The 24,853-nt window shown below is 42.6% G+C and overlaps 1 protein-coding gene across 9 annotated transcripts in view; it reads right to left on the bottom strand.

Moving 5' to 3' along the window:
• The window catches only part of FRYL (FRY like transcription coactivator), a 214,671-nt gene that overhangs the window by 56,064 nt on the left and 133,754 nt on the right, over positions 1-24,853 (bottom strand). For all 9 annotated transcript variants that reach the window (XM_068137657.1, XM_068137658.1, XM_068137652.1 and 6 more), the window contains 16 exons: positions 23,784-24,052; positions 22,558-22,753; positions 21,491-21,615; positions 20,303-20,360; positions 18,870-18,961; positions 16,769-16,941; positions 14,175-14,335; positions 13,123-13,233; positions 12,060-12,214; positions 11,341-11,440; positions 10,066-10,234; positions 8,372-8,631; positions 7,274-7,414; positions 5,714-5,882; positions 3,820-3,904; positions 2,174-2,286 (listed from right to left, as the gene is read on the bottom strand). In XM_068137657.1, the coding sequence (XP_067993758.1) occupies positions 2,174-2,286; positions 3,820-3,904; positions 5,714-5,882; positions 7,274-7,414; positions 8,372-8,631; positions 10,066-10,234; positions 11,341-11,440; positions 12,060-12,214; positions 13,123-13,233; positions 14,175-14,335; positions 16,769-16,941; positions 18,870-18,961; positions 20,303-20,360; positions 21,491-21,615; positions 22,558-22,753; positions 23,784-24,052 (2,377 nt within the window). The remainder of the gene's footprint in view (positions 1-2,173; positions 2,287-3,819; positions 3,905-5,713; positions 5,883-7,273; positions 7,415-8,371; positions 8,632-10,065; positions 10,235-11,340; positions 11,441-12,059; positions 12,215-13,122; positions 13,234-14,174; positions 14,336-16,768; positions 16,942-18,869; positions 18,962-20,302; positions 20,361-21,490; positions 21,616-22,557; positions 22,754-23,783; positions 24,053-24,853) is intronic.

Genomic DNA, 24,853 nt, shown 5'->3' on the forward strand with positions numbered 1-24,853 from the left:
ATTTCTCAGAAGCACCTCTTCATAGGTGTCACTAGCAAAACTCCACCTGTTCTAAGTGTCAGATAATGCTGGGGCATATCATAGTATCATAATATCAGTCAGGGTTGGAAGGGACCACAAGAATCATCTAGTTCCAACCCCCCTGCCATGGGCAGGGACACCCCACACTAGAGCAGGCTGGCCAGAGCCTCATTCAGCCTGGGCTTAAACATATGGGGAAACATTCTGTGATTCTGTGAGTAAGGAGTGCATAAGGAGATGCTAATGGAGTCTGTGGCTTCAATACAGCATGGGACACACTGACATGCAATGCAGAAATTTACAGTGAGGAAAAGGCAGTACTGTGTCATGTGCTCTACCATACCCAAACAAGTGACCTGGTAGCAAATCAAGTGTCAGTGAAAAAAACCTGAGGGAAAGCTAAGACGACAGTTTGTGGGAGCACTATTATGACCCAGATCAAACTGGAATGCATGAAATAATCCCATGCAGGGCTAAAGCACAAAGTCATTTTAATTGCCAGCAGCTTGTTAACTCAAACAAGAGTTTCAAGCAAGCATGCCCATTAATGTAATGCCTCATTTACTCTTTGACCACTGTTCTCCTTTTTGCCTGATTACATGACCCTCTTAGCTTTCCCTAGCATTGTCAAGATGATTTAATATCTTAGGCACTAGTACAAAAGTAGCCACAGCTAACAAGTCTGTATTAAGGGAGTCTCCAAAAGTATATGGCATTTCAGGACAGATTCCTGTCTCTTTCCTTATCTCTGCACCTCAGGAAAAACACCACAGATCACACAAAAACCCACCCAAAACACAAAAGCCTGAAGAGCTTAAAGAGCTCCTGTGTTGTTGCTACACTTTCCTCTGCTCTGGCTTCTCATAAGGTTTTGCACTTCATTGTTTAAATACCAGGCCAAGGAGTGCTATCATTTCAAAGCACTTTACTTCTACTTTTTAACTTTGTTACTTTTTCCACCATCTTTGCTTCATTCACCTCACCTTGCCCCTGCTGACCTCTCTCCTGTTCCTTCTGCTTAACCTTCTATCTATCTTTGGTGTTGGTACTGGCAAAGAAGGCAGAATAAAACTGCTTCATTTGTGAAAGCGTTCACAATTCACCATTGGTATTCCAAAGCAGAAAAATGTGTCTAGAGCTGCATGAGGATATCTTAGGACATGATGCTGACATGCTTGTACAAATAAATACTGTTTAGACTGGTTTTTTAGACTGTTTTCCTCAGAAAGTACCATTTTGATGATACTTGAAATTGCTGTTGAAGTTCAGAAAGCAACTGAAAGTGTAAACAACAAATCATGGGACAATCAAGCATCCCAGATGTAATTGTGGCTTTGTTTTTATACATTATGATTGAATTGTACAGCTTCAACTCACTGAATTCACATTGTTATATACAGTTAGAATGGAAGCCCAGTATTGTAGCCACTCCAGCTACAAATGCCTGTAGTGATGAGGGGCAATGGCCTCAAACTGGAGAAGAGTAGATTTAGATTGGATGTTAGGAGCATGTTCTGCACCATGAGTGTGGTGGAACACTAGAACAGGTTGCCCAGGGAGGTAGTTGAGGCTCCATTCCTGGAAATGAATTCAAGGTGAGGCTCAACAGAGCTCTGGGCAGCCTGATCTAATTGAGGATGTCGCTGCTGACTGCAGAGGGGGCTGGACTAGATAACAGCCCATTCTGTGATTCTGTGACTCTCTGATTCATTCCAGAGGACAAGGGAAGGAAAGAAAGCTCATTATCTTCCTTGCATATTCTGCTGTACCCAAATCCATGCCAGACTTTAATAGCAGTATTCATTGGAATAGGAATATTCCAATTGCCCACTGGAATGTGCTGCCCAGGGAGGTGGTGGGGTCGACATCCCTGGAGGTGTTTAAGAAGAGACTGGATGAGGCACTTAATACTTTTGCTGAAGGTTGTGGAATGTTGAGGAAATAGGCATGATCTGTGGGGATGGCATAAACTGATTTGAAAACATGCTTTTTGTTGTACATTCTTTGATCTTAGCACTGAATCACAAAATCAATCAGGTTCAAGAGATCTCCGAGATCATCAAGTCCAACCAATCACTTAACCCTGACTAGACCATGGCACTAAGCTGTGAAAGTTTTGACCCACAGAAGTGCTTTAAAATCAAAATATTACTTTTTTCCTCTTCATATGATCCTCCAGAGCTGCTGCTGTAGCGAGACTCCAGTCTGTGGTGCTGGCGGTTTAGGTTACTGTTCAACCCGCTGTAGATGTCCAGATGCACATAGCTGTGGAAACAAATAAAGCAGCACTAGGAACTGATACTCTGTGACAAAAATGAATCAGCCTCTCAATAAAACTGCATCTCAACAAAACTAACTTGTTATGCAAAAAATGTTCCATTGCACAAGGACAATCAGTAAGATGCCAAAGCATCTCAGCTGTGGAAGATACACCTCCTGTAGCAATGCCAGATAAAGAGATTCAAAGAGATAATCCACTCTAAATTATATTTGTTAGACCATTTTCATTAACATTTAAGTAGATTGAAGTACTTGTTACCATTATACATAAGTTATTCTCACTCTTAGGCAAAATAATACTTGGGGGTGTTGATTGCTGAGAAGCTCTCCAAGAGCTAGCAGTGCCCTCATGCAGCCCAGCAGGCAGCTGTGTGCTGGACTGCGTCCAGAGGAGTGTAGGCAGCAGGGCAAGAGAGGGGATTCTGCCCCTTGATTCTGCTCTGCTTAGACCCCACCTCAAATACCACCTCCAGTTGTGGTGTCTTTATTAAAATAAGGACACAGAGCTGATGGAGTGAGTCCAGAGGAAGGCCACAAAGATGATCCAAGGGATGCAGCACCTCTGCTATGAGGATAGGCTGAGGGAGCTTGGGCTGTTCAGCCTGGAGAAGATTCCAGGGGGACCTTAGAGCTGCCTTCCAATACCTGAAGGGATCCTACAGGAAGGCTGCAGAGGGACTTTTCACCAGAGTGCCTAGAGACAGGACAAGGGGGAATGGTTTGAAGCTCAGGGAGAGCAGGGTTAGACTGGAGCTGAGGAAGAAGTTCTTCAGTAGGAGGGTGGTGAGACTCTGGAATGGGCTGCCCAGGGAGGTTGTGGCTGCCTCCTCCCTGGGGGTGTTCAGGCCAGGCTGGATGAGGCCTTGAGCAGCTGAGTCTAGTTTCACAGAATTATAGAATCAGGTGTCCCTGCAAATGGCAGGGAGGTTGGAGTAGATGATCTCTAAGGCCCCTTCCAACCTAAACCATTCTGTGATTCTGCCTGATCTGGCACAGACATTTGCACACACAGTCTAAGATTCTACTTTGTTAATGTGATGCACTACAAAGAAACCACAGCAGTGAGAGTACTAAAAGTACAATTTCCAGGCAGTTTCTAGATAAATTTATAATTTTTTTTTCTCCTGGCAAGTCCAAGATGTACTTAGTAAAATCTCATTAAATAGCAGCTACCTTGGGGAGGTGACAGACAGCCCTACAGCATATGCCCAAACTTGCAGGGACCTTCAAAACTGCCTTCATTACTTTGCAAGTTTCTTCAGCTCCAGCAATGCCAACCCTGACCTGGATTGGTCCCTTCATGTATTCAGTTCCTTCTACAGCTTTTCAAGTTCAAATTACAATTGAAGTTGCTGCTGTTAATCCCAAATATTACTCCAGATATGTTGCTTAAATCTTACAGTCAGGCATTTCCTGCAATGTAGGCAATACCTGCAGCCATCGAGATGCAAACATGTATAATAGCTACCAAACATTCCTCTAATTCAACTAAGAACTGCTCCTTGAGCAGATACTTACTTCTCTTCAATATTGTCTTTCATATGTTTACTGTCAGGGTTGCCATCTGTGGGAGCTACCATTGTATTGCTACTAGAAGTGGTACCTGCGAATTGTAGACAAAGAAGATTGGTCAACAAAAAAGAAAAGAAGCCTTAAGCACTACTCAATGACCCTTATTTACTTGCCCATGCCAAGAGGCCTAATCAGGTTTACATTAGTGCAGCTGGCAGAAATACAAACTGTTGTCTAGACTCAAAGATGCTGAGCTGCTAGCATCACTTCAGTAACTGGGAAAAACATCAAAAGAATCCATGTGAGGAATCTCTTGAGTCTTCAACATAAGTTAAATAGAAAGGTTGGCTTCTAAAGTAGGGTCAAGAGACCTATTTCTTTCTTTCTTGCATGCCACACCTCAAAGTCATCTGTAAAATGTGTCTGGACTTTGGTATGCAGTTAATTCAAACCACAAACAGACTAGGGATTAAAACCCAGCAGCCTGCAGCGAAGTTGGTACCAACTTCTTTCTAAGACCAACTTGAAAGCAGCACACCGAAGAGACGGCCACAATTGGAAATCATTTGACACCCTCCCCACAGATTTTGCTACTCTCAATTACACTGAAGTACAAGGGCTCCCTGACTTTTTCCATACTCTTGTTGGAGGTTAAGGAACTGTCCTGCCATAGAGATGATTGCCCCAGAGAGCACACGGGGCTGAGCGGTCAGTTCCAGCAGGAGGGAACAGGACACTGTAAATTGTTATTCCATCCCATATAAGCAGCCTGCACAGGCAGTTCTTCCCTCTTCCTGTGCCTCCCTTCTCTGGTTTGTGGGGGAGTGTGGCTTTGTCACCCTTGTGGTGCAGCTGGGGCTTAGTGTGCCCAGCTTGTGGGGGGGAGCAATGAGGCTTAGTGGCCTCAGTGGTATGCCCAGCTTGTGGCCTGTCCTGGGGCTACTGGGGTTTGCTGTGGCGGGGAGGTTTTTGGCTGGTTGAGGCCTAGTGAGTTCTAGTCTCAGGGGGCCAGCTGGAGAGCTGGGTCAAGGCTGCTTCTGAGTATTTGTATATATTCTTTTGTGCTTTGCTACCTTTGGTACTTTTGTTTAGTTTTGCAAATAGCATTTATATATTTAACCTTCAATTCTGTGCAGTGTTTTTCTTTACTCCTTTGGGGTAAATGCCTTCTGCCCTTTGCCCTGAGCAGCTCCTGGCTCAAACTAGGACAACCCTTTAAACACTTTCAGGAACAAGTGCCAGTGCATCCACCTTGTCATCCACATAGTCCCAGGTGGCTTCATATGCTGAGAGTTTTGCAGCACAAAAGCCAAGTCCTCATTTAGGTACCCTCCCATTCAGGTCTTCGCTTCGCTTGGAAAGGTGTTTCACCAAGACCAGACAGCTTTCCTCCACATTTCTCAGTGTGTTCTGGGACTGAAGCATATGGCATGCACTTTGTGTAATTTCAATGCTGTTTTATTCCCTTTTGATGACTGATTTATTGTTAATTGTTAATTACTTCTAACTAAACTCTCCTCAGTAAAGTGTACTTTAATTCCTGTGGGTGCAGCTTGTGCTTACGTGGATTTAAAATGGTATCAGTTTTAGTATAGCAATTTTCCCAGGTGTCTGACATGACACAGAAGTGATACAGTGAGGATAAGCAGCTCAAGACCTGACCATGAAGTTTAAGACATATTAGTCCAAATGTGCTCCTTGTGAGCCTGTCAGAAATTCTTCAGTAAGAACCCTACTTACACCAAAGCCTAGAGATCTGGCCAACTTTCCATCGATTTTTTACCAAGAGAACATTGTACTCCTCTTGAACATTTAGAGATGAACTCCAACTCTTCTAACTGATCAATAACAGCATGTCTATCACTGCTAATAACAAGAATTGAAGTGACTAAATTCTCACCTGAAGTGACAGAAGGGATTTTGTAACTGGAAGTGATGCGGTAGTACGGTGGATTATCCATATGGGTGACTCCTGAGCTGACAGGATCTGTAAGCTGAAGTTCACTCACCAGCTCTTCCAGGAGTTGCATTGTTTTATCTCTACCCAGATAAACAATAACTTTCTTTACCTGCATTATAAAAAACAAAAATCTACATAAAGTACTAAGTAGATAAATAAAAATTCTCATTGCAATGACTCAGGTTAAAAAATAAGAGGAAGAGAGATTTGAACACTGCAGCCTAGTAGAATCAATAATGCCCTGCAAGTGAGGATACCTGAAACTCACTCTGGTTCTCAAAGCAATCACAAGTGGTTTCACAGCTGTCAAAAGCAGCAAGAAATGCATCACAAGAGTAAGTGCTCTGAGTTCAATGGCAGTTTTTAAGTAGCAGAAGAGCTCCTTACAAAGGTTTTAGCCACGGCTGGGATCACCACTGGAATGAATATATTCTGGTGTAATTTCACAGCTGTGTTCTGTGCTATCTTTTCCAACAGGTATCATATTTTTCCTCATGCTTCCCCCTTCAGTGCTCTCACATATAAATAGAATTGAATTTGAATAGAATAGAATTAAGCAGGTTGGAAAAGACCTTTGAGATCGAGTCCAACCAATCACCCAGCACCATCTAATCAACTAAACCACGGCACCAAGCACCTCATCCAGTCTCTTCCTAAACACATCCAGTGATGGTGACTCCACCACCTCCCTGGGCAGCTTTTGAGGGAGCTTGGGGTGGGGCTTTTTGTTTTAAAACTTGTTCATGTAAGAATAATCACAGTCTCCTTACATGGAGTGACAGGTACTTTATTTTACTGTATTATCTTAATATTTTACCATATTATCTTATTTTACTGTACTATCTTACTTTACTGTGTTATCTTATTGAACTATCTTGTCTTCTTTTCAGGACTACATGAAGTTGTAGCATAGAAAGTTAGTTATAGCAAGGAAAATTAATTCCTCCAAAGTTTTATATACTGATGAGAATAAACACTCAACTATAGCAATGTTTTATTAAGCCTGTAGTAAGTAAGAACTCTCTACTACATCTACTTCAGCAAAAGAATCCTGGTTATTGCTAGGCAGCAGCAGATGGCTCCAGACATCAATAAATCCACATTTTAGCTTCTGACATTTTCTTGAGTCAGTACTGCTCAAGGATTTTTTTCCATCCTTCTGAGTGAATTCCAAGATGAACAGCAATCAAGTCTTAAGGAAGTATCAGCTATCTTTAAGGTGCAATATCCTTGTTGGTTCATTTATTTTTTCAAGCCCATTCCACAACTTCCAGGTTTAACCAAAACTGACACTGAACTTTCGACATCGATGTCCAAAGCAGCTCAAACAAAGGAACTGAGTGTGATTTGTTCATAGTATTTTAGTGGTCATAAAATATCAAGCTGGAGATTTTGATACTGGAAACCCTACCTCACATGTTTTGTTTGGCCATCTTTGCTGCTAGACACACACTTTTTAGAACATCAGCGGCACTAAGGAGAGACATTTCCCATACTCACATAAGGCAAAAGGCTGGGCTCACTGTTCACTCCACAGATACTGATCAAGAAGTGCAAGATTATTTTCAGATTCTTTGGCCAGCTGTCTGCCAAAGTAGTCCAGACATTTTCTATCTCTGACCAAGCCACTTCATCACCATACTAGAAAACAAAAGAAAGAGCTCTCCTGGAAAGTCCAGTAGAAAACACTGTATTTGGAAGTGATCTGTACTGACAGATCAAGTGGGACAGGTTCTAGGAGGAGGAGACATAAACCCTGGAAGAAGCTGTTGCCTTGACAACATGGAAAAATAGCATGGCAGGGGTTGAAAGAGATCTAGAGATCATCTAGAGATGATCTAGAGATCATCTAGTCCAACCTGCCTCATTCTGGAAAGAGCCATTGTAATTTATAGCTATAAATGCACAAAAACATATGTAGAGCTATTTGTACATGTTAGATTTGTCTACATAGAATATATACTTTAGTATGTGATAGACAAAACCACTTCATATTTGAATGAAATTCTATTTTAAACATATAAATTAAAATAATATGAAGATAAATATAAATAGGAGTATAAATGTAAAAGCTATCTAAATTTAGCACAGAACCAGCTGCTGACAATCCTGAATAGAGTGCCATGGACCACAGATGTTTTAGTTTGTAGCTTGAAACATGGTCTCTCACCAGTAGGCTATCAAGAATTGGCAGGAGCACTGCATGTCACCAGTCCTTTTTCTGTGCTGGAAGTAGCTATCAGAGGACTGAGGAGGGTCTTTCAGCCTCAGGCAATCAGACTGGCTCCAAAACTCCACTTTGAGAGGACAGCTATAAAGGTGACTGGGCATTATCTATCCACCTAGCCACCTATATTTGCAACACAACAGCTATATCCTGTTACTGTACATAACATTCACTGCAGCATTTCTATTATATATAGTATATTTCTGGTAACACCCTCAAACTTTATTGTATAGTCTGGGTAGGCACAAGCAACTCAGTGAAGATGAACAACACTCTCAAAGACCAAACAGTATCTCTGAACTGCCTTTTCTCACTCTCCAAATGCAACAATTGACTAGCACAAAACAGAGCACTTCTGTTAGCAGCTTTACCTTTGCAGTCATATACATCAGATTGTTGAGAACCATAGCTGTAGCCTGTGGTGAGCCCCAGCCTTCTCCTCGCAGCCACCGCCTGCTGTTCACCATCAGTTCTCTGTCTTTCAAAGACTCTTCTTCCTCTTCATCTGGCCGCCGAATGGTTGGCAAAGGTTTCAAGTCTACCAACTCAATGTTGTTCATCCATGGCAGCAGATAATGTAGCATCACCTGTCTCCCAGCGGGGTGAGCCGTTTGGATTCTCTGACTGACTTCTGTTAGCCCAAAATGAAGCAGATGCACGAATTGCAAGTCAATAACCAGAGTTGTTTAGGTGATAACAACATCACCAAGCACGAGCCCAGTGGATCACATTGATCATTAAGTAATGCTGATGCAGATATCTTTTTTTTTTGTTTAGCTGAGTACTGCCATTTCACAATGATAAAGCCTGCAGGCTTCAGCAGAGCTCATTGAAGACACTGCTGACAATCAGTATATTGAAGAAACCATGCTAGTATGGAATACAGAATGGAATAGACCAGGTTGGAAAAGACCTTGGAGATCACTGAGTCCAACCTATCATCCAACACCATCTAATCAACTAAACCATGGCACTAAGTGCCTCATCCAGTCTCTTCTTAAACACCTCCAGGGCTGGTGACTCCACCACCTCCCTGGGCAGCACATCCCAATGGCCAATTTCTCTTTCTGGGAAGAACTTTCTCCTCACCTCTAGCCTAAACCTCCCCTGGTGCAGCTTGAGACTGTGTCCTCTTGTTCTGATGCTGGTTGCCTGGCTACAACCTCCCTTCAGGTAGTTGGAGAGGGCAATAAGGTCTCCCCTGAGCCTCCTCATCTCCAGGCTAAGCAACCCCAGCTCCCTCAACCTCTCCTCCCAGGGCTGTGCTCCAGACCCCTCCCCAGCTTTGTTGCCCTTCTTTGGACACCTTCCAGCAACTCAACATCTTTCCTAAACTGAGGGGCCCAGAACTGGACACAGGACTCAAGGTGTGGCCTAACCAGTACAGGGCAGAATGACCTCCCTGCTCCTGCTAGCCACACTGTTCCTGATGCAGGGCAGGATGCCATTGGCTTTCTTGGCCACTGCTGGCTCATGTTCTGCCTACTGTCAACCAGTGACCCCAGGTCCTTAGTACCCCCATACACATATATCCCTCTAAGTGGAGCAGGGAACTGAAAACCTAGAGCAGCTAAAAACGTACCAACATTTTCTTTCCCTCATGTTAGTCCTAGTATTTTTTTTCCAGTGATGTTTTTAATCTGCAAGTGTTGATAATTGCTAGGGTATCATATTTTTAAGCACCCTACAGTAAGTAAGAAACCACTATTTTTAAAAACCACTGCAAATAATTTCTGTGATGTGATTTTTGACTGTCAGGAGATCAGTAAAAGCATCTTTGGCTCATGTTGTTTCCCCTTCAATATATTTAATAGAATGAACCAGGTTGGAAGAGACCCTCAAGATCATCGTGTCCAACCTATCATCCAACCCCACCTAATCAACTAAACACAAGTAAGAGATAAAGCTGTGATTGAGGCATTCCATTTTCCTCATTCATTATAATGACCTTATCTTCTGGTCCTGATTTTAGTGAAGCACACAGAAATCAATCATGGAGAAACAGGAAGCGCACATTCGGTGCAACGCTTTTGACCCAAGGATGTATTTTGTTTTAAAACCATACCTGAGAAGATAGCAAGTGTTAGTTCAGGATAAGTCCTTGCTAATTCTTCTGACAGCTGATAGTAGGACACAGAGTAGAGGTGGGGTAAAGGAGAAGGCTGACCCAAAACCCCATCTGTCCGCTGAACTTCCAGTTTGTGAGCGTAACGGAACATCTTTGGCTCCAAGATCTACAAGAGCAACGTTCAGAAGCTGAACTGGAGATCCTTCTACACAACCACCTTTCCAAACAGTATTATCCACTCTCATGGAACATTTCCTGTCTGTACAGACTTGCACTCATCCACAGCATTCACCAACACTGTGGCCATTCCATAGCCAACTACCTCTCGGTGAGTGCCCTGCAATAAATTTCATCACTCTGCTTTCACACAACACCACATTCAATATACATTTCCTCTGTGACAGAACATGAAATGCTGCTGAACACTTGTATTTCCAAACAACAGCACGTTCTGCTCAGCTATGAGGCATGGGCAGAGGCAACATCATCTCTGATGTGACCAAAATGCCAAAGGAAGCTGAAGTAGTTTAATACTTTAAAAGTCGCTTATGGCTGATCTTAAGCAGTGCTGTCCACTTGAGAAGAAGGATGGGGGTGAAAGGGAGGGTGGTGTGAGAGCTGGCATATCACCAGGGGTAGAACTTCAGTGAGGATTTCACTGTTGAATTTAGCTGAGAAGAACAAAACCTGCAGGATTCCTGGTTTGAGCCACAGGCAGTACCAATGTATTTATTTTTGAATACCACTGCTGCCTAGAAGATTGAGCTCACCCCTAAATGACCTTGGATAGGAATATACCCAAGTAAATTAAATGGCTAACAAGATTTTTACTATCCTCTCTCCATGCAGGTAGGTTAACAAAAAAATAGCAAAAGATTGGTATTGATGGAAAAATCAGAAAGCTGACTGCTGCCCCAGGGGCCAGAGTAAAGGGACAGAACCTCCCTCTGAGGTGCTTTGGGACAAATGGAGCTATACAGCATTCTGTTTCAGATCCACACCAGAAGAATCTTGATTTAGGTTCTGTCTCTTGAAAAAGCAGCTATTGTGAAAATGGAAGTCTTGAGTGCTTAGCTGATGGAAACAGACACACTGCCACTGAAGCCTATTTGTGCCAGGCAAGGATCTGGCCTAACCATGCACCCAAATCTCTGGGTTTCATTTCTGAAAGGACAATCCAATAAACCCAGGGTTGTTTACTGTTATGTTTTAATGCAAATGACTAATTTCCTTTTAAAAGAAAGAAAAGATCCCCAACATTAGCTTACAAACCTGTAATAGTTGCATAGCAACTTCATAGATAGCCCTAGCCGAATCAGCTGCTTTAAATAGTATCAGATTCAGGAGGGTCACTGTATCACACTGGTAATCCCTGTGGGAACAGAAGTGTTACATAAGTACAATTACATTTGACTTTGGAAACATGGAATTCACTGCAGTTTTCATTTCCAGGGATGTGCTATGGGGTAACACAACATTTAGAGAAGTTTCTTTGGTAACACATCTATACAAACAGGAGACAGAGTGAGAGAGTGGGGGCTGTTCAGTCTGGAGAAGAGAAGGCTCAGAAGAGACCTTCTTGTGGCCTTCCAGCATCTGAAGGGGGCTACAAGAAAGCTGGGGAGGGACTTCTTAGGATGTCAGGTAGTGATAAGACTGAGGGGAAGGAGCAAAACTATAAGTAAATAGACTCAGATTAGATATTAGGAAAAAGTTCTTCATCATGAGGGTGGTGAGACTGGAACAGGTTGCTCAGGGAGGTGGTGGAAGCCTCATCCCTGGAAGTTTTTAAGGCCAATCTGGATGTGGCTCTGGGCAACCTGCTCTAGTGTGAGGTGTCCCTGCCTGTGGCAGGGCGGTTGGAACTGGACAATCATTGAGGTCTCTTCCAACCCTGACAATTCTATGATTCTGTTTGGGAGAAGGAAAATCCTCACATGAAAGCACACTTGGGAAAGGAAGATTTCAAGTGTTGAAGAATGCTGTTGTACCTGTTTTGGAACACGCTGGCTATGGCTTTAAAACAGCCAGCTGCTACCCGCTTGGAACCTGTGTAACACCGGTCTACGGCCCAGTACATGAGGTTACTCTGGTCGGGGTTGAGTTCCAAGAGCAGCATGACTGCCTCACAGCCTAGCTGGTGAACCTGTATCCCAGAAAAGCACAAACATATATTTATAAATACAGGAAACAGAAGACTGACTTACAAAAGTGGCATAAAATAGGGAACTAGATATTAAAAAAGACAAAACCAAACAACTGCAATACAGGAGATTTGTTCCAGCCAACATCAATGAGAAATATCAGCTGATTATCAAAGTGTTGAATGCTCAGCTTACACAATCATAAATTATTGAAGTAAATAACTAGATAGCTCTACTGAGGGTTTTCTCCCCCCCTAAGCTTCAAGGCTACTTTGAGCTATTTACTGTTTTCAGATGTTTTACTACAAGCTGAATGCTGGCCTGAAGGCATCAGATACATAAATGCACTTACGCAACACATGCAGGAAATCCTGTGGGGTAGATCTGCGTGGAGGCTCTCATGTTCTCTTGAATCAAAGTAGCCCACTGGGGCTCTATCTTTGTGTAGCCCAAGTATAGGGCATTGGAAGCCCTATCTTTTAAATCTAATGCTTGCCTTAGATGTAAAGCTTGGTCTTAGTTGTGAAGCTTGGTCTTTGTAACTCTGCAGGACCCTCAATGGGCTCTACAGCCTCAGAGGAGATCATGTTCAAACTCTCCTCAAGTATTTTAAATTTGATAAGCAGATGCTTATTACTACAACTTAACCTAGTTGATTAGTTTGTAAATGAAACACAGTCCCTTCCCTTTCTACTTCTCTTTCACTTGTTCTTAAGATTGTTACTAGGGACTGCCTTCCTCACCAGGGTGGATGCAGACATCTAGCACAGCGTGAAAACATGCACCACTGGAGCAACTTTGAGCTTCTGCCACTCTAAAGCTCTTAGGCCAATCTGACCACAAAACTCATTAAAGCATATGTTGAAGGCACCAAGAGCTGCAAACCAATGTTTGACATTGCCTGTCTCACCTTTTTGTCCTGTGAATCCAAAATATTATCCAGCCACTTGTATAAATAACCATCAGAGGAGAGCCCGACGTTATCTGCAACAGGGCCACAACACAGTACAGCAGACATAGCCTTCAGAAAGTAATTGAAAAACACTGCATTTTAATAACTCACAGACACAAAGTGTCAAACTATCAGAGCACTAACTTCTACTCAGTGAAGGGAGGAAGACTAAGGCCAATAAAACACTCTTTGACACCTTGTTCTTTATCACCACCGAAATGTTGACAGATGTAAGAGTTTATGTGTCAGTTTGATTGCTAACGTACTTCTACATGAAAACCTTCCTCCTTAAAGAAGCTGTGGACTGAAGTCATAGGAAGAGAACATTTAGTAGTGATAGGACAAGGGGAAATGGACTGAAGCTTGAAGAGGGTAGATTTAGACTAGACATTAGAAAGAAATTCCTTAGAGTAAGGGTGGGGAGACACTGGAACAGGTTACCTAGGCAGGTCATGAATGCCTAGAGGTGTTCAAGGCCAGGTTGGATGAGGCCTTGAGCAACCTGGGCTAGGGGAAGGAATCCCTGCCAGTGCCAGAGGGGTTGGAACTGGATGATCTTCAAGGTCTCTTCCAACCCAAATCACTCCCTGAATCTATGAATTTGCATCAAATCATAGTGAGGGTGGTGAGACACTGGCACAGGTTACCCAGGGAAGCTGCTCTCTGGAGGTGTTCAAGGCTAGGCTGGACAGGGCCTTGAGCAACCTGGTGTAGCAGAAGGTGCCCCTGTCTATGGCAGGGGGTTGGAATTGGATGATCTTTAAGGTCCCTTCCAACACAAACCATCCTATGATTTTAAGCAATTCCTATAGCAAGTGCTGTAGCTCACAGTATGGAAAAAGCTAAAGTGTCATGAGCACACAATGTAGGCAGAAGAGAAGAAGAAGTCAGTCAGAAAACAAGGCAACAAGGATGTGAATACCACATCCCCAAAGACCAGTTGCTAAATTTTGTATCAGAGAAGTCAACAGAAAGAGTCTATTTCCGCAATTCAGAAGGGGCTGAAATACCTTTAATGCACAGTATTGGTGTCTGTTTATCCTCATGTTCCTATCACTGTATCTGTCCAGAGGAGTAAACATGATACTAAAAGGACCTGCCCAGTGACTGAACAACATAAACAGACTGTGGCGGAGACTCTGCTGGGGAAAGACACTTCTTCTCTGGTGGACTGGGAAGAAACAAACAAATCACACAGTTAGACACAATCACAGCATCACAGCACATTACAGGCTGCTAGTTTTAGGCTATGCCTTTAAAAATTTTCCACAGCTTTTGAGCAGAAGAGTAGTAAAATGTAAACAACAAATCACTCTTGGGTGTGAAAAGGAAAATCAAGGTGATTCTACACAATCCCATTGGAAGAGACAAGTGACTAAAAGTAGTTGTACCAAAACAATCTTTTCCCTCTCTTCCCCCTTCTTTGCTATGGGAGAGATACTAACTTGAACCTTGCCAAGCAGGGTTATTGGTTGAACTTGGTGATCCTGAGGGTCTTTTCCAACCTGACTGATTCTGTGATTCTGTTTCCTTTGAGGAAAGGAGGATGGTTTAGAGGTGAACCTTGCCAAGCAGGGTTATTGGTTGGACTTGGTGATCCTGAGGGTCTTTTCCAACCTGACTGATTCTGTGATTCTTTTCTGTGATTCTGTTTCTGCTTGACCTTGGCTGCATTGTTTTGGTATCAACTTCTTTGCTTCTGTCTCTTCTCCCTTTTGTGCAGTGGGGTAAGGGGGAGGCAGGGAAGGTGAAGCCGGTAGCTTCCCCCGGTCCTTGACCAGGGGGGTCCTTGTGCTATTAATTGTAAATACCTGTAAATATTGTAAATCCTGTGAATGTTGTATATATTAATTGCATTCCATTGTAGATTGCAGTTTTGCCCTGTAAATACAGCTTTCATTTGCTTCCAGCTGAGCTGGTCTGGCAAATTTAAGGGGGGGGGGGGTGGAAATTTCAACCCACCACAGACCTCCAGAGATCATTTGGTCCAGCCCCCCTGGCAGAGCAGGCATCATCTTGGCATTCTTTATTTTAAAGTCCATAAAACTGAAACAGACCCAAGCCATTAATAAAAAAGATTTAAAAAAAGATCCCTTTAAAGACACATTTCCACATCCTAATAGCTGGGTGTAGGTTTCCTACTGGCCTGTAGGAGAGGCTGAGGGACCTGGGGCTTTTCAGTCTGGAAAAGAGAAGACTGAGAGGGGATTTAGTAAATGTTTATCAATATCTGAGGGCTGGGGGTCAGGAGGGAGGGGACAGGCTCTGCTCACTTGCTCCCTGGGATAGGACAAGGAGCAATGGATGTAAGCTGCAGCACAGGAGGTTCCACCTCAACACAAAGGGGAACTTCTTTACTGTAAGGGTCAGAGAGCACTGGAACAGGCTCCCAGAGAGGCTGTGGAGTCTCCTTCTCTGGAGACTTTCAAGGCCTGTCTGGATGTGTTCCTGTGTGACCTGAGCTAGATTGTATGGACTTGCTCTGGCAGGGGGGTTGGACTTGATGATCTCTTTGGGTCCCTTCCAACCCCTGACATCCTGTGAGCCTGTTCAATGCCACTAGTGTACAACACATTTCTTGGCCACCTGAATGCCCTTGTGACAGGTATCTTGGCCTCCCCACACCTGAAACATCTGCACACACATTGAAATGCTCTTAATCTGTCAGATAAGGAGGTTTGGGCTGGTCCTAGGACAGCAATGCACCTAATCAAGCTGCCCTTTAACTTTTTCCATGTAATATTAGCATGGGTTTGGAAAAGAACTGTCTGTGCATGAGTTAATGTCTCCATGTTCCTATGCCTGGGATGTATCATCTTCTTGGCATGTTTTGTTGTCTCTTACAGAAGAGGATGGCAGAGACCACAGGAAAAATAAAGCAATCAAGAATTTCAGTGTGTCTCATTTATGTGAAGCTCTTCATACAGTTTCAAACAACAGTGTACAGTAGCCTCTAGCTCCTTCTGGGTTGCTATGGATTAGAGGTGTTTTAGTACCACCTCCCTAATCCTGCTGCTAATTAACACCTAGCTGGTGAGGGAAAAAGAATGGAAGAGATATGTCAAGGTGATTGCTAGGACAGGCTGTAGTGAGGTGGGGGTCGGTCTCTTTTCCCTGGTATCAATGGCTTTGAATTGTGCCAGGGGAAGTTTAGATTGGATGTGAGGAAAACTTCCTTTACTAAAAGGATTGTCAGGCATTGGAAGAGGCTGCCCAGGGAGGTGGTGGATTTACCATCCCTGGAGGTGTTCAAGAAACATCTAGGCATGGCACTCTGGGACCTGGTTTAACGACCATGGTGGGTTTAGGTTGGATTTGATGGTCTTAGAGGTCCTTTCCAACCCAAATGATTCTGTGCTTAGTCTAGAGAATTTAAAGGCACTGCCACTCAACAAGACTGCTGCTAATAAGACACTTCCAAAGGGTACCAAAAGTGCCTCTTACAAAACCTCATGCTGCTAAAGCTAGATTCAAAACTGATGGCATAGAATGAGAAAGAGTGGAATTCTGTTTGGTTTGAGTGTGTCTGTTTGGTGCTGGGGTTTTTCAATGCACTGCACATTAAATACAGTCACCATAGTTCTTAAAGCAATTTTTTACATACCTGGGACATTTTGAATGATGTTTGCCACTAAGGCACTAAAATGGCACCTGATATCTTTCAGTGTATCAGAATCTTTCTCATTTTCAGCTTCCAGGAGTTGTCTGGTGAGATCGACATACTCAAGTAAAGTGTTGTTGAGGGAATGTGTTTCGTTATCAAGGCCACCACTTGCACTTGGAAAAGAAAGCAAAATACATTAGTAATATGATCAATACATGCAACGGGTTTGGAAAACAAGGCCCTTTATGGTTTTTTAAATAGAGATTGGTTTTTTTAAAGCCTATAACCACATGGCTGCACATATTTAATTAGAAGCCATTTCTTCACCCAGCTTCTGTTCCAGGGGTAAATAGAAAGCTCTAAGGAAAGCAAATTAATCATCAAGCCTCACTATCACAATTCACTCATCCTTCCATAGAATTAGTTCTTATATTAGGGATAAGTGTTTAAAATGATAATAAACCCACCCCCCAAACAACCTCCTCCCTCCACCCCTCCAAAATCCATGGGATTTGTAAACCAGAAGAAAGAATTACCACAACTTGACCACAGCTATCTGTATTATACCCTGATTTTTGGGAGTCACTCAAGGTGTTCAATACTTCATGACATGCTGATTGATTAATAGCAGATGACAGCAATTTATTCCCTTTATATATTCATTTCATTACAGATTTCCCTCGTGAGGAGCCAGCCAGTGCCAGCCTCCCTCCCCCCATTTTGGGCTGTTCATGCTGGAACCTACTGATTACAGCTGGGGAAGGAGAGGTTGATGCCAGGGTGCCTTCCCAAGCCTGTTCCTGAGATGGTAACTCTAGAAACTACTTATTAATTCCCATCTTAATTGCTTTAGCATCTGACTAGACATCTGTAGTAAACTAAATAAGGAGATTAAAGACTGCATGTGATTCAAACCTGCCCTTCTTTGTTAGAAGGGTGCTTCTGGAACAGGTTGCCCAGGGAGGTGGTAGAAACCATATCCCTGAAGCTTTTTAAGGCCAGGCTGGATGTGGCTCTGAGCAACCTGATCCTGTGTGAGGTGTCCCTGCCCATTGCAGGGGGGTTGGAACTAAATGATCCTTGATGTCTCTTCCAACCCTAACAATTCTATGATTCCTCTCCTTTGGCTCCCTTTCCACATCTGTACAGAAAACAACTAGAAAAGCATGCCTTGCACCCCAAAGGCAAGAGGAGGAGGTTTATGGTAGTCCTTAATTGCTTGCTATCATTCACCACAGAGTCAAACTGGCCTCTGAGAAAAAACGCTGACAGAGTGCCAGGGTGCAGACTGCAGTCAGGAGGTGTTTTACACAGGCTCATTAAACCCCAGTGATGCTTTTGATGGCTGCACTCTGAAAATCAGCAGCTCAATGGAAGAAAGGCATTTTAGCAATGCTTCTGAGGCAACATTCTGCAATACACTGCAGCAGCTTGATTCAAGATTGACAATTTCACACTGACTTTATTGCCATGGTGGAGAAATACATGTTTAAGTATCATTGGCTTACAGAATGGGGGAAGCTAGCTCATCCACCTCCTAGCCTGCTTGCTCTCACACAATTCCACCTGCATAGATCTCAGAGACTTGTAAAACCTATGCCAGAATTTTAAGTCTCTTTTCCCAGTGTCCCTACACAAGTAGGGTAAACTGAGAAAAAAAAACCCAACCCAGTTAACAGTCTACCTCCCTTAGGAAGAAAAAGCTGCACTGAGCAGCAGCCTTCTCTGCATAGGACCAGCATCAGGAGTCCAGGTGAGGAAGAACTCCAGATTGATAGTAAAATAGTTGCAGCTTGTGTTTTCTGATCTGCCTAACTGGTGTGATCTTTGAGCACACACAAACAAGAAGGAACATGACAGCTGTTCAAAGCAATGTCCCAGGGAAAAGCAGCATTTTAAACAGAAAACAGCCCCCAGTAACAAGGAGCATGGGGGAGGGAGGGATTAGAAAGCCAGCAGAAGTCCCAGTTTTATGAAATCACATCTGTGGTGTACTACAATTCACTAAAGAATTCTGCAGGCTTGTTCTACAGGGTCATAAGTATACTAGTGACTGAATTCAGAAGCACAAACCCCATGCCCTCATCAGTGCTGCCCCTACCTGTGACTAATGACACCAGCATCTGCCAACAGTTCAAATATTCGTACTAGCTGTACTCGTAAAATATCTCGACGCCTGCGCCGCTTCATGTTCTAGGCAACAGAGAAAACACAAAGTGAAAGGAAGCAGAGGAAAAACTCTAAGTATATAAAGCCACTGTGGTATGTGAAAGCATTATTATATCTGTACTGACATCACTTACTAGGAGTGAGTGACAATCTTTTAAGATGAGTTATCAAAACTGCTAAGCAATGAGACTTCGTTCATGTTGCTAAAGATGTGCAGGGTGAGTGCCCAGAGGCTGGAGCCAGGCTCTGCTGGGTGATGCCCAATGCTGGCACAAGGGGCAGTGGTGGAAGCTGAGACAGAGGAAGTGCCATGGAAACAGGAGGAAAATTTTTTTCCACTGTGAGGGTGACAGAGTCCTGGAACAGGCTGCCCAGGGGGGCTGTGGAATCTCCCTCAAAAACTGCCTGGATGAGTTCCTGTGTGACCTACCCTGGGTGATCCTGCTCTGGCAGGGGGATGATCTTTGGAGGTCCCTCCTAACCCCTAACATTCTGTGGAACAGATTGCTCAGGGAGGTGATAGATGCCCCATCCCTGGAAACATTCAAGGTCAGTTTGGACAAGGCCCTGAGCAAGTTCTGATGTAGTTGAAGGCTCTGATGCAGTTGAAGATGTCCCTGCTCATTGCAGGGGACAGGACTGGATGACATTTGTAAATGCCTTCCAACCCGAGCTATTCCCTGATGGGCAGTCAAGACTGACAAAACACCCTATAGCCCAGCACCATCTTGAAACAGCAATGTTCCTTCCCATCATCTGTATTTAATTACAAATGTCTTGCTAATAAGAATAGCAGTTACCATAAAACCCACTGAGTAATCATCTCTGAGTTTGTGTCTGCAGAGATTGCTGTTTCTATGAATACCCACTGAGAGTTCTACATCTTGCTGTAAAACACGTTCTCCATCAGAAAGTGTTTAGTCAGAGCAGTTGGTCAAGTGAGCTGACAGCATTAAAAAAACCAAACAACTAAAATCCAGTAAAGTTGGTCAACAGCAGAACTCAATTCTCTGTCTTAGGTTCTCTCATTAATTGTGGACAGTTTGCTGATGATCTAACCAAGTACCAACTGTGTAAAACTATGCTTGGGCAAAAGGAATTCAAAGAATGTGGCAAAGGTGACAGCAATCTTTTTATCATTTGAAACAAAACCTCTTTGGTACAGGAATAATACAGAGCTCAAAAGAAACATGTAGGCCTTCTGGTGTAAACATGTCACAAGCATTCCAAAAAGAAACATCTCATCTTCCTATCTGGTGTACTGACAGGGTTTAGGTGCAGAAAGTAAAGAACACAACTAGCATTATGAGTTATGAGGAGAGAGTTAAATCAGTGTACTGAATACAGGGGAAAATATCTCATTACCTCTGGCCTTCTTTCAAGTGCTTCTTTAATTATAGGATGTAATTCTTCTATTAGATCCCTGAATGAAAACAAACATCACTCAAAAGATTAAAAACAAACATCAACATCTCAGCTGAAAGAAGTCTCACAGCAACAAATAGAATAGAATAGAAGGTGTTCAGGAGGAGACTTGATGGGGTGCTTGGTGCCATGGGTTAGCTGTTTGGGTGAGTTGGATTGGTTGATGGGTTGGACACGATGATCTTGAAGGTCTCTTCCAACCTGGTTTGGTTTATTCTAATAAATGGTTTATTTACAATAGAATAGAATAGAATAGAATAGACCAGACCAGACCAGGTTGGAAGAGACCTTCAAGATCATCGTGTCCAACCTATCATCCAACACCACCCAACCAACTAACCCATGCAACCAAGCACCCTGTCAAGTCTCCTCCTGAACACCTCCAGCGATGGTGACTCCACCACCTCCCCGGGCAGCCCATTGGCAATGTTACAATACAAGTTAGAACACCTTCAGGTATTCCTTCTTTACCTGCAGCTCTCTGAAATAAACCAGCAGTTAAAAGAGCTGTTTCCTAGAAAGATATTTTGCCCTAATTTCAGGAGAGGTTACCAAATGGTGCCTTGATAAATAGCACCAGATTTGCATTCACTCGGTCTGAGGGCATATTTCTGTCACAGATAATTTCATTTTCATTTCACACTAAGGGTTTAACAGAGCCTTAAGGTGTAAATAGATACTATTGGGGGGGGGAAAACATTGCTCTTCTCAGAACATCAGTTCTAACTGATTTTTTTTTCCCCAGGTTCATCCAAAAAATCTCTCTCTACAGTACAGCTATCACAAAATTCCTACCACAGAACATTTGTTGGCAATGCTCAGTAACTCTTGCAAAAATGATTATCATTAACATTTCACATGGTAATAGTCCATGCAGTCTATTCTTTCATGTAAGGGCAGGCTTTCATATCAACAAAAGGCAGCTGCCTATTGTTTCAGCTAACTTCTTGTCCTTTATGCAGACACGACCTCCACATAGAAGTATTTCAAGCTCTAACAACCTTTATCACCCCCCTAAATGCTAGGAAAGACAATGGTACAGATGGCTCTTTCAAAATGCCTGAAAGACAGAGAGAAAAGCCCGTTTGATTCTGAGCTCTGATTCCCCAGATGAAGCACAAGAGTTACCTAAAAGCTCCTGGGTTGGTCCTGCCAAGTCCCAGCACAAGGGATTCTGTAATTTCCATGCTCTCAGAGCGCATCATTGGAACTATGTGCTTAAACAGGGAGGATGGGGATGGAATGCCAATGATCTAAGGAGAAAACCAGAATAAAAGAGAATGCAGCAGTTATCAATCAATCACTAGAGACATAAAAAAAACCCATCTGCTGGAATTTTATACTCTTCTCACACAGATCAGTGACTTCACATGATAAAAAATACCACTTTTGATCTTTGATGTGGAAAAATGCTTTCTGAAACAGTGAAGCAGCATTAAGTACTTCTCCATTCCTTGGGTAATTGAATTTTCATTGCCAGATGACAATGAATGCCTCAATGCAATAGTTCCTTTGCATGTTTAGTGTATCTGCCCTCCTGAGGGACAAGAAGCAGACTCCTGGTGTCCTGCTCTTTAGGCTGCACTGCAGCTCTCTCAAAGAGGACAAAGTTTCAGTCTACAGCTTCACAGATTCAGGAGAAGGATCTTGGTAACAAGCAAGCAGAACAGGCTGCCTCTGCCAAAAAACTGCTGCAGAGTCCATGAGTTATCTTCACCTTTACTCTACCTTCTGCAGCAAGCCAAAAAGGAGAAAACCAAAAATTAGCAAAGAAAAAGGAGCAAAACAAAATAAATCTGCAAGAGATATGCAGCAAGGCAGACAGAAAGCTGTCTGTGGCTGGGAAAAACGTAACAACTTACATCATGCCTGAGCAGCATTCTGCTTCAGCTACTAAAGTGAGGGGCTATCTCCTGAGAATGGCAAAAACACCCCTTAGTGTTCAACATTTCCTTGCTACCACTAGACTCAGAGATTAGGTTAACATTTTCATGCCAGGATGAGGTTTTGCCTTAAAGAGAATACAAGCAAGGGAAGCCTCTACAATATCGATTAGGACAAGCGAACTGAACTGCTACCCTAAACAAATGAAAGACAATTGTGTCCTAAAACACATTTGCAGACTAATTACACCAGTTTCTAAGAATCATGATCGTTACTGCAAGCCTCAGAGGTTTCTACTGACAAAAACCTACTCTTGAATCAATGCTATAACCACTGTCAGGAGTAGACGCCAGCGTCTCAGGAGGGGAACATCTCACAGAGCCTGTGGAGGTGGAGGAGTTTGAAGAAGAAGCTGCACTGCAGCAAAGAATCAGGTAGTTTCTCCAGAGCCCAATATAGGAGTCACTGCTTGTAGTAGTATTCACTTTCTTTGCATTGATAGGGCTGCTATGGGGGGGAAAAAGAAAAGAAGAAAAAACCAAAAAGCAGCTCAGTAAAGTAAATAAAATTTATCAGGTTTCAATTTGGTTTTCTACTGATGCTAAATAACAGTTTCACTTTCTTTTCTATGGATAGTAAAGAAAAATTACCAGGGTTCATTTCAGTTTTTCTGCTGACAATCAATAAAAGTTACCAGGTTTCACTTTGGTTTTTCTACTGATAGTAAATAGAACTTGCCAGGTTTCACTTTGGTTTTCTACTAACAGTAAATGAAACTTACCAGGTTTCACTTGGCTTTTTCTACTGATAGTAAATAAAACTTAACCAGGTTTCACCTTGGTTTTCTACTGATAGTAAATAAAAGTTAACAGGTTTCACCTTGGTTTTCTACTGATAGTAAACAAAACTTGCCAGGTTTCACTTTGGTTTTCTACTGATAGTAAATAAAACTTAACCAGGTTTCACCTTGGTTTTCCACTGATGGTAAATAAAAGTTACCAGGTTTCACTTTGTTTTCATACTGATAGTAAATAAAACTTAACCAGGTTTTACTTTGTTTTTTATACTGATAGTAAATAAAACTTAACCAGGTTTCACCTTGGTTTTCCACTCATAGTAAATAAAAGTTGCCAGGTTTCACCTTGGTATTCTACTGATAGTAAATAAACCTTGCCAGGTTTCACTTTGTTTTGCTACTGAATTTCTTTTTCAGTTATCTATAAGTCATTGTTTCCACAATTATTGACATGGTAAACTCTGAACACATTGTTCAGAACAGACCTGTGCATCAAGAACATGCTTTTATAGCCAAATCTGTGGAAACATATAGCTGAGGGCATGGATCAATTCATCTTTACAGCAGATAACCTTTTTCCCACACAGGATTGCTTTCATTTGTTGTTATATAAAGCTGAATGAAACCCGTAGCAAATATTATCTCATATGTCCATATGTCACCTCACTGAAACATAATGATGACTAATCTTGAAAGAATACTCAAGATAATAAATTCTATTTGCTTCAGACATCAACTTACTTTATATCTACTTGTGGAGACAGCAGTTGGAGTCTAGTATAAGCAAATGTCCAAGCATAGCTTACAGCTGTGGGGCAGTGTTTTGGAAGATTTTCCTGCTTCATGAAACTTGAGAGGCTTATAATCCATGGGTCTAGGCCTTGAGTCACGTGTGCAAATATCCATATATGTGAGGGGCTGACCACATCAAACTGGTGGCTGATTGGTGAGGAATTCCAGTCTGCCAGAGTCTGTAGATCTATTGAACTGGGACAGTACAGTAAAGTAGTCTGTGGGCATAAACACAGAGAATGAGGCAATATTTAATATCCATGTCTACTGAGTCACAACCTCCTCATTGTTAAACATCTAATAAAGCAGCAGTGTCAAAACCACAGCTGGAATCCATAGAACACAGTACTTGAATTACAGATTTTTTTGCAGGAGTTTCTGAAGTGGACAGTTTTAGGAACACCACAGAGTCACAGTATGGCTTAGGTTAGAAGGGACCTCAGAGATCATCTACTCCAACCTCCCTACCCATGGGCAGGGACATCTCTCAACTAAATTTGGCTGCTCAAGACCTCATCCAGGCTGGCCTTGTTATATAAAATATAGTATTTTATATAGGACAGTCTTAGGAACATCATAGAATAGCTTAGGTTGGAAAGGACCTCAGATATCATCCACTCCAACCTCCCCACGCAGGGGCAAGGACACCTCTCAACTAGATTCAGCTGCTCAAGGCCTCATCCAAGCTGGCCTTGTTATATAAGTTATATTATAATATATAGATACATAAAATGATTACATAGTTATATAAATACTAGCAAATAGTAGAAGAAGGTTCTTTCACTCATCATGAATTCATTCCTCCAAAAGATTGTGAACCCTAAAAGCATCACTACTGAATTCCAATGTGTTTCCTGTATCTAAAATGGGAAGGCCCTTTGCTTGACACTTCAGTGATGAACGTATACCTATGGAATTCAGTCATTACTCCTTGATAGACATTATAGCTTTCCTCATGGATGAATGACACAACGACTGTAAAGACACTGCACAGAACAAGGCAGTGGTCTTTGCTTCCA

The sequence above is a fragment of the Melanerpes formicivorus genome, unplaced genomic scaffold, assembly GCF_026170545.1.
Source record: "Melanerpes formicivorus ecotype bairdi unplaced genomic scaffold, bMelFor1.0.p_v2 SCAF_4, whole genome shotgun sequence".
NCBI lineage: Eukaryota > Metazoa > Chordata > Aves > Piciformes > Picidae > Melanerpes > Melanerpes formicivorus.